Source organism: Charadrius vociferus, unplaced genomic scaffold (genome assembly GCF_000708025.1).
Source record: "Charadrius vociferus isolate BGI_N301 unplaced genomic scaffold, ASM70802v2 scaffold883, whole genome shotgun sequence".
Classification (NCBI taxonomy): domain Eukaryota; kingdom Metazoa; phylum Chordata; class Aves; order Charadriiformes; family Charadriidae; genus Charadrius; species Charadrius vociferus.
This window is the reverse complement of record NW_009647740.1, coordinates 118,302-128,238: the sequence shown is the minus strand read 5'-3', so window position 1 is coordinate 128,238 and position 9,937 is coordinate 118,302. Positions and strand designations below refer to the sequence as shown.

Below are 9,937 nucleotides of genomic sequence, written 5' to 3'. Positions count from 1 at the left end.
TTTTTAAATAAACTATTTGATCCAGTGAAGGCCCCAATTCAGAATAAGTTAGTATTTGCAACTAAACTCAGTGAGAATAATGAGTCAGAGCCTTCAACCATCATAATTTCTTGCTCAGTGCATTAATCATCACTGGCATTTTATGTTAACGTGTTGCTCAGAAAAAAAACCTACACCTGCTCAGCCTTTACTGGTGCAGGCAGCGACAGAACTTCCAGTTGGAAGCACCTTAAACTGCTCTCCGAGTCCATGGGGTCCCAGAGCAGAGCCCGAGGCATTTGCAGCACCGGGCTGAGGGGCAGAAGGTCATCGTCTTTAAGTGGCCTCAGCAACAGGGCTTTCACTCCTTCAGCCTGAAGACTAATTCACAGTCTAAACATGTTCACTGTGAGAAAGCTTTTTCTCATATGCAGCATCTTATTATTAATAACTCAGTGACATGATTGCCCTTCCCCACTTTACTTCCCTGTCTTCTCACTGGTTGCATGGAACTGTTCTACTTATTCTGCTTCACTTTTGGGTGAAATCATAATCCCATTGAATATAATACATTTTGCTGCCTACAGTAAGAGCTGAAGTTTAACGCTTGCTGATGCTGAGCTGTAACCAGCAAATACAGGGCCCTCCCTACTCACTGTTCAGTTAAAGTATATGGGTAGAAGAGTGCTTGGTCCTGTCTTTTGCAGGCAAGAAGAAGTTCTGTAATGACAGATTAGGTAGTGTAGCTATTAGCAGATTGGCAAATGCTAGTATAGACAAAACTGCCTGTAATTTTCACTTATTAATTGGGTACGTAAAGCACTAAAATCTCAGCTAACATATTAAAGCTACAGCTCCGTTTGTCATATAAGAATATATCACATTAACCACCACATTAGCCTGCCTTATTTTATACGTACTTTAAGTGGTTTAGGATAGAGGTTGCTTTTTTAAAGGTGTTTATTTATACAGTATTTCTGTGCTTTCCTCTTCTTGTTACTTTTGTTGCTATTAGCCTGGTTTCCTCAGGAAACAGTCCATGAAATATTACTGTTTCTCTGTTAATCTCTCCAGCCCCCAGATAAGTTTTTGTTTTGCTAATCCAATATGACCAAAGGCCTGAGGTTCAGTCCATGCCCTACAAGCTTAATAGAAAATACTGGCTGGATAGTGGGGAGAGCATATTGATGTAAATGCTGAGGACAAGACAGGGAGGAAAGCTCTACCTTTTGCTGAGCCGTTTGGCACTGCCTGACTGAACAACCATGAGTATGAGGCAACGAGTCAACACTTCTATTGCTCTGAGCCAGCCACCCCATGTGCTGCTTCTTGCCCAGCTGTTGGCACGGGAGGAGGAGAGAAAAAGAGACAGGCAAACAGATACAGCCTGGAGAGAATCTAAAAATAATGTAGAAGGAAGGTGTAGCAGATGTGTGAGAAAACTGAAAGAAGCAAGGCCTTCATGTAGTGACTGGGATGTGGAAATTATTGAAAGTACTGCAGGGATATATGGAGATATCATATAAGATTTAGGTAAGGCTATGGATTTTGGGAACATAGGAGATGGTAGGAAATAAGGTCCATTAGTTCAGCTGTTCAAGAACAAGTTGTATGTTCCCTCTTCCATGCTCTGTTGTGGCTATATTTGACTTATATCAGATGTAAGAAGTACACATGGGCTGAAGCATTGTCTACAAAACCTTAAACTGGAGACATCACTTCCAGGCAAGTTTCACATGCCTCCAGTGGTATCTTTAAAAGCAAAATCAACACTGTTCTGTTATTTGAGGTGTAACTGAGTATGTAACAATACATTAGGATGTTACTTATTACAGATTGTTTTAATGTGCTGAACTCCATGTCTCTTTCTAAAAACAGCCTGTTAAAGAAAAAGTCTAAATGTTTAACATTGCCCACAGAGCTAAAGTTCAGAGATGAATCATAAATTCAATGTGGTCTATTGAAAGGCGAACTGTCTACAATTTCACAGAACAACTAACTCCTTTCTTTGGAGGAGATGACAGCTGCAGGGTTCTTGATGATTTCCAACGAGGACAAACATGTCTGGGGTCTCTGTTTCAGCAGCTAAGTGCGGAAGCCCTCAAATAGCACCTATTTCACTGCACTGCCTCCAAGGCATTTATGCAACACACATTGCCAATCTGGTATTTAGGTCACATGATAACAACTCTGTTGGCTAAAGTTTCACACATGTACCTGCTCCTAAGGAGAAGCTGACTGGAAACTATTGATTGAATGAAGTGGGTGTCTGTCTTGCAGATCTTCCTGATTGTGCAGCACGTTTTCTTAGCAATAATAGGTTGGAAAGAATCACTGGGGTCTGCTCCAGGATCTGCAGATGCAGAAGTCTGTTTCCCTTCAATATTTGTGTCAGTGTTGTCTGAGGTTCCTGTGCACACCTGTACAGAAGCCTCAGTTCCCAGATCCAAAAGTAATGGCCACATGAAGCACGAGTTCGAGACAGTACTAGGATGATTCTGTATGGCTTCCTCTCCACAAAAAGGGAAAACAAATTCCATGCATCACTGCTTCAGAACTTTATTGCAACCAAGTGCAAAACACTTGGAACACAGCACATGAAAAACACACTGGAATGCCATGATTTTTGGATGGAAGACACTGTACCTGTCCTACTAGCTCAAGGTACTCCTACTGATGAACAGGTGTATGTGTGTGAGGGGCAGGGGAGAAGGAGGATGGAGTAATATGCAGTGTAACAAGACTGCTGTATACCGAAAATCGGTGAAGTCCCTGGTAACTTTATGTTCTTATGAAATTATTTCAGAATACTTACACCTTACAGTTTATAGACATTTTTAGCAGCAGCAAAAGTAGCATCATGTAAATTTTACCCATGTTCCAAATGTGTTAGCCCGCATGAAATCTGTTTCTTGTTCTCACTGTTCCTAAATTACATGTTGCTACTCACCACTTGGTAGCAATAATATGTACAACAAACAGTTTCATTCACACTTGTACAGTGTATTTAAACACAAACCTAACACGGAATCAACTGAGCTATGCAGGTCTTTAAGACACAATAAACATAGTAATGTTACAACATGGTACATTTTACTTTCCTTGCTAAACTGCCTACATAAAGATGCACTATAGCAAATGACACCTCATTAAATACATTATTCTCCTTCACCTACTCTTTACACAGGCCCTTACCCTAGGAACAATTTTCCTTCTTTGAATACCCAGCACTTCTATAGAACAAATGTTGCCAACACTAGAAGAGAATAGCTGGCAGGACAATCAGCTTCAGATTCATGCTTGCAAGCATTTCAAAAACAGTGGCAAACTCTACACTTTGGTTTTTTTACACAGCCTACAAGTTTTAAGGGCCTGTGACCCATTCTATAGTAAAATTTCAGTTTTAAATAAAAAAAAGTATAGAAATATCATCCTATTTTTCACTGGAGAAAAACATCACCTCACAAGCAAATCCAAAATAAGAACTTTATGTAACATCTTAGCCAACCATTAACATCTGCTAGTGATGTATAGCATAAGAGCTTTACTGCTCACATCTGGTCAACGCACAGCTGCATCAATGCTAAGAGTGAGTCTCCACTGTGAGTCTGGAGACAACTGTTGTGGCTCATAATAGACCTGGACTGGAAAGCAGAAGCACAAGGAATCACAGTGCAAAGATAACTTGGCAGCCTGTATCTGCAGTGCAACACAAATGCCGTTACACGCTTTCTGGACTTTCACATCTGGAGGCATTGTACTCCATTATGTCGATTTGCCAGTGTGAGCTGATATCATTAATTCAGGAACTCCCGTACCATGCTTACAAAAATGATGCATAGACAGGGCCCAGAATTAAATGATTGATATTTTACCTTTCTATTAAAAAAAAAAAATAATAATGTTAAAGCGGTGCAGGTCACAATGCAGATGTGTTTACACTGGCTTGTATTCAACTTCCAGGCTGCCAATATTGTATACCATGTCATGGTCAGCTAGTCTGGAGCCTGAAGTCATAAAAAAAATTTAGAGTATTATGGAGTTGAGTCATGATTTGAAATTATTCCAACCTTCGAAACAGTTAAAATCTTAGCTTTTGTCCAATAACTTGAATACATAAGAGATTCCCTTTGTATGCCTCTATCTCTAATGGTAAATGATGACGTAATTCTTTTCAATAATCCAAACTCACCTGAACCAGGTGAGAGCTCAAGGCATCATACTGCTGTTTAGACTCACCTTCCCAAAGCTGGCGGCATTAACAGGTTGCGTGTCATTTTTCTCACAGAAGTCCAAGTAATGCATGTAGAGAGCGCTTCGAGGAATGCAAACACCTTCTGCAATCTCATAGTTCTCCTCCAGCCTTAAAAGCAAATATCAAACAGAGAGAACTGCAAGTATGTTGGATGTCCTGTATGGTAAACAGTATGCAAAGCTGCATCTTTAAAACCAAACATTCTGGTTTCTGCTTGTCTACTAAGTTTTCTCTTTCTTCCTAAGTGATGCTTCCAATTGACTTATGTAATGCTTACTTGCTTCATTTGGTTAATGCTTTCTAACAAAAACAGAGGCTGTGAGTTCTCATGCAAGTAGAGATTAGCACAAAGGGATATTGAGTTTTGACCATGCTCCAAAAGTGTTACTTTTAGGAAAAAATATACTAGTAATCTGTTACACCCAAAAAGCATCCTGTGGTAAACAAATGTATGTACAACTATGAAACACCAAACAGTCATTGAAGGGAAGCATTGTCTCATTCTTTATTGGACTCTTCACTCCTGTCCAGCTGCAAGATTCCATACCTTGAGGAAGCAGACATGCAAGTTATTTGCAAATACACAAGAGTGTGAGCAAAATCATACCTGTATAATGTTTTCTTGCTATTGCTTATGAAAAAAGTGACAGAAGAGTCCATAATCTGAATACAATGCTGAATAAAATAGTGAAATAACATCCTCCTCTGCCTTACAGAAACTATTATTATTCATCTACCTATGCAAACACATAACTATCAAATTTAAAATTACACATCAAATATATGACAATGCATACGCTTTATCTTTAAAATCTGAAACTGGGCTTATTATAAACCTATAGATTAGAAGAAACATTCCTTTGAAATGACATTTTTATGATTACGGATCTAACAAAGTTCAAGAGGTATTTACATACACACTTAACTTTAAACCAGAATTAATCTTGTCATCCACGTGTCACTCATGCATAGAGGTATGTGTGTGCTTGCCTGCCTTGCTGGCTAGGAGAAGAAGGTAGGTGCAACTTTCTCTTAAACATATTAGAAAATTAATACATATTCTCAAAAAACTCCAGTTTTACAGTAAATAGCCCCCTGTCAGTTGATAGTTGTAGAACACCTTCCAAATATCTAGTTTCTCTTCTTCAGTGCCCTTTTCAGGACTCACCTACCTTCCATTTCAGTTATCGTGATCATTTGTGACTGCAAACTATTTTAATAAGATATCCGGCTAGATGAATGGAATCAGTTTGTATGGGCAACATCTATTCTTTCTTGGTTTCTACAGAAATATCATCACGGCATCTTTCCTCAAATTCATAGCGCTTTAACAAAACCTCCTTTCAAAACCTGGAGAGTTCGTTTGTATACTATAGCTGCTAATTGGAATGTCAGCTTCCGTGACCAAGACAGGACAGAAAGAAAAGCAGTTAATTATTTCTGTTCATATCTGATGAATTTTTCTCTTTTTCTCCTCTCTTTCACAGAGAGTCATTAGTCTGACACTGAACAATGCTCCATTATACCTGAACTTTTTTTTAATGATCAAAAAACCCATCTTGCTCCACTTCTTTTATTTTCCTGTCTTTTATTTAACAACTTTATCATATTTTGAATTCAGCTTCATTCTACAGTATTATAGAAAGATAATGAACTCAATCTTCTACCTAACAAATCATTATCAGAAATAATATATATATAACATTTTAAATGTCCTAATAAAGCCATGTGAAATCCAGTAGTTCACAATGAGACCTTTTGTACCGCTACAGTATAGCAATAAAACCCCTAATCCTTCCACTGAAATGACAATTTTATCTGTCCCTATTACTATTTCCCTCTTATATACCTCTAGATTAAATGAGATTATTCTATAGCAGAGTCAGGTCTGTAGACTGCTACAGACTTGTTTTTAGATACGAAAGCAACAGAACAACTGTGATATTACCATTGCTAATCACATAAAGGATCCTAGAACAGATTAATTTTGATGCATTATAACAATTTCTGTAGACTACTAATCTGGGGAGAATCCATTACCTAGCAGTGTTTTTAATTCCTCTTTTTTACTTCTTTTTATGAATGTTGCAAAAAATAGAACAGTTTTGTTGACTTTAGTTTTACAATACTGTTATTATTCGGAGCGCCTACACTGTAAGCCACCAAACTGCATGGAATTAGACTGTCCACGCTTTGAATAATTCTGTGTTTGGAGAAGTAGACACACACATGCACACACAGAGCAAAGGTAAAATAAAGGTAAAATAAAGGTAAAATAAAGGTAAAATAAAGGTAAAATAAAGGTAAAATAAAGGTTCACACTTACAATTTGGTCAACCAGTTCACCAATGAAATAATCATGAACATTTTAGAGCCAAGTGTTTAGCAAACTATAATTTTACAATAATAATGAACACAGGAACACGGGATAAGCACAGGATACCAGGTACTGGTATATTCATGCTTTAACAGTTAAATTCAAGCTGGTGCAGTTTCCCCAATTATGATGTGTTAGCAGTAGTGCTACATCTACTAGGCCTTTCATTTCATTTTGTGCCATCAACAAAACAAAACAAAAACATCATTCCTGTTTCCAGGGAACAGATATTTAGCCAGGCTGACAGTCATCCAGACATGCTTCTGGCATCTTCAGCTACTTCTTCGTCCTCATCATTTGTAGCATGCAATGTACTTTGTCTTTGGAGAGGCGTAAGCATTAAGTATAGATCCCTGTGGGATTGATGTTGTTCACTCTTTTCAGCAAGATGCCAGACAGAAAATAACTAATAAAGGTGATAGTAACAGGACCATGTCACAGAATTTGCGTATTTCTCTTATGTCTTGCTTCACTTGCCCTACTACTTTCCTCCTTCTTTTTCGTTGCTACTGGTGTTTCCTCTGCTTCTGTTCTCCAACACACTCTTGCCTTCATTAGCTGTAAATGACAGCAGCATCTAACAGTAAAAATATGACCAGCTTTAACCTGGCAGACACCAGACACCGCAGACAATCCTGATGCTTCCTTTTGCCAGAACAAAGCAAGTTTGGTAATTTATCCTCAAATACGGTCAATAATTTACCCCACCCCTTCATCACTTGAATCTGGCCCAGAGATTCCAGGAGGAGGGTAGGACACCTGCTTACCCAGGGCATACTCAGGTAAATTTAGCCTTTTGTCTTTCTTCACTGAGCAAAAACTTGGTCTGAGGCCTAAGCAGGTAAAAATGTAGCATATGTAAAGCTAATCTACAGGAAGCGCTCAGAGTACCATGTGTACAGTGCTGACCACAATAGTTTACCAACACATGGGTTGCTAGTACAAATAACCTGACATTAATATGTCTGTTTTTTCCAGAGCAGTGGATACACCACATCTTCACACAAAGCAAGGTCACTGCTTTAGCACTTTGACCACAACTTCTGGGCTTGTAATTCTGTTTAGTGTATCCAACCCAGTAGCATACCTTCTCCAGGTAATACCAATTCATAGATGCGGTACTTAGGCTGAAAAGCATATGGAAACCACCAGAAAACTGTTCTATGGTATGGCTACTAAGTTGGGAAACTTTTACCTACAGGTCTATTAATAAATGAGTCAATTGTATAATTCAGTTTGACACCAACTAAAGAAATTAAACTTGAAAGCTTCTTTGTTTTCTTTTCCCTCATGTATTTGTGGGTTGAAAAATGGACAGAGGAAACTGCAGATGCTCCAAAAGACTCAAAGGGGACAATATCTGACCTACATGAATATGTAAGAAACAACACAACAGACAGGTAGTAAGCCAGCACACTAGCAAGGGGGAAGGGAAGATGATGTAAGCAGCCTTTTCAGAATCAAAATTCTAGGATCCTATTGCAAACACTGCTGAATGAGCATTAGTGTGCGCACTGCATTCCAGCAGGGCTCAATATCCCAGGAGTTTAGGGATTTACTAACCTTTATGACCGAGGAAGCTTGAAAGTATTTGGCAAAAGATTGTTTACAGTATTTGCATGTTTTCTGTTGGGAACAGTATCGTTGGCATGTTCTAATTAACTCTGACTTCTTGGCTACTATGTTATTTACTCCTGTGGAAAAGACTCTTAACTGGCACTACTACAAAATAAACATTGTTCTGAATTTGGGACTGGTAAGCCCTGCCTGCTATTTTATTTTAGCTAGATAGTTCTTTTTTATCCTGTTTGAACTGTGTTGAAGTTGTTTGGGTGAATAGTAGAAAATACTAAAATATATCTATGACATTTCACTATTATCTTAACATTTTTCCTCTGTTTTTCACTCCCCTTCTTTATTCACTTTTCTTGAACTTCTGAAAAACAGCACTTTGGTGAAACAAATAGGTACAAAGAAGCGATAGTTCAGAACAAAATGCCTTTATATTTGCACATCTTAGTATTTGCACTGGAAGTGTCTGCAAGTTTCTTCAAGGCAGAACACCAAATACTTGCAGCAACCTATTATAAATCAACCCACAGGTTTGTTTTTGGTTTTTGGGTTTTTTTAATCTAAAATTTAGCTGATCGACTTTAACGAGCAAATATAGATGAAATAATCTATAAACCTCTTTATGCACATTTCAAAGAATCACTGAATTTAACAGGCAGAGAGAGAGAGTAAAATTCACTGAAATAATTATTCTTTGCTCTGTGTTTAGTTAGACCTCCCAAGAGACTGACAGAATCAGAAAAACAATTTTGCTAACATCGCACTTTTTTTTGCCAATAATCTAGCTTTTCATCCAGAAAACTATGAGAAATACTTACAGGTGAAGTAAAGGCCTTTATTTAAAAGACCTGAAACAAGCTAAGGAGTGTGGATTTTCAGATAAACATACTCCAGGGCTTCTCTGTAACAGAGCCCTGTTCTGCCAGATGTAAGGAACCTCCTGAAAGATGCTTGATCACTTACAATATTAAGAAAGTTAAACCAGAATTAAAAACCTAAATTAAGGGAAAAAGTCAACACAAGTCTAAGACATATCCTATAAAAGAGATGTCAGAAGTATATGTAACATTACAGAACGTGCAGCCAAAAATACTGCTGTAAATGAGTGAACAGCACTTGTTCATTTTTCATAGCACAGTGGACTGACTCACAAACTTTCTTCTCCCTTTTCTCTCTTCCTAATTACCCCTCCCTTTTTCCTCCCTTCACTACATTTGCAAGGGGATTTTGGCAAATGAATCAAACCTCAAACTCTCTCTCTTCTTTTGTTATCTTCTGTGCTAGATTACAGAGATTTCATTTCAGTAAAACAGTCAGTAAAGGTGGGCTTCAACAGACACTGAAACAAATGTGAATCTTGGAAAAAAAAAAAATCTCACTACTAGTTTTCTTTTTGTAGTAAATATAACAATGATGACAAACCACAAATCACCAGCTGGCAAAGTGGCAAATAAATATGCCAAGTAGATCTTCTAAACTGTGTCAGAGGTTTCCTATGTTCAAACAAATCCTGTAAGAGTAAGACATTTGTTGAGAAATGCTGTACAGGATGCTAATGAGAAGATTAAACACGGACAGTGAAAGTATCTTTAGAACTGTATAAGATGTCCAAGACGGCTATTCACTTCAGCTGGAAAAAGGATAAGGAAAAACACTAAGAGGTTTTCTTGATTTTTTTAAAAAGGCATCTTACCATTGCAGTGTAGCTGGAGTTGAGTGTGGTTTCGATGCTCTATTATTTTCTTTTTCCTCAT

General features: G+C 37.9%; 1 protein-coding gene across 1 annotated transcript in view; it reads right to left on the bottom strand.

Annotated features, from left to right (window-relative positions):
* The window catches only part of RFX4 (regulatory factor X, 4 (influences HLA class II expression)), a 78,503-nt gene that overhangs the window by 59,085 nt on the left and 9,481 nt on the right, over window positions 1–9,937 (bottom strand). The window contains exons 3-4 of the mRNA XM_009881986.1: window positions 9,877–9,937; window positions 4,219–4,342 (exon numbers count right to left, since the gene is read on the bottom strand). Coding sequence (XP_009880288.1) covers window positions 4,219–4,342; window positions 9,877–9,937 — 185 coding nt within the window. The remainder of the gene's footprint in view (window positions 1–4,218; window positions 4,343–9,876) is intronic.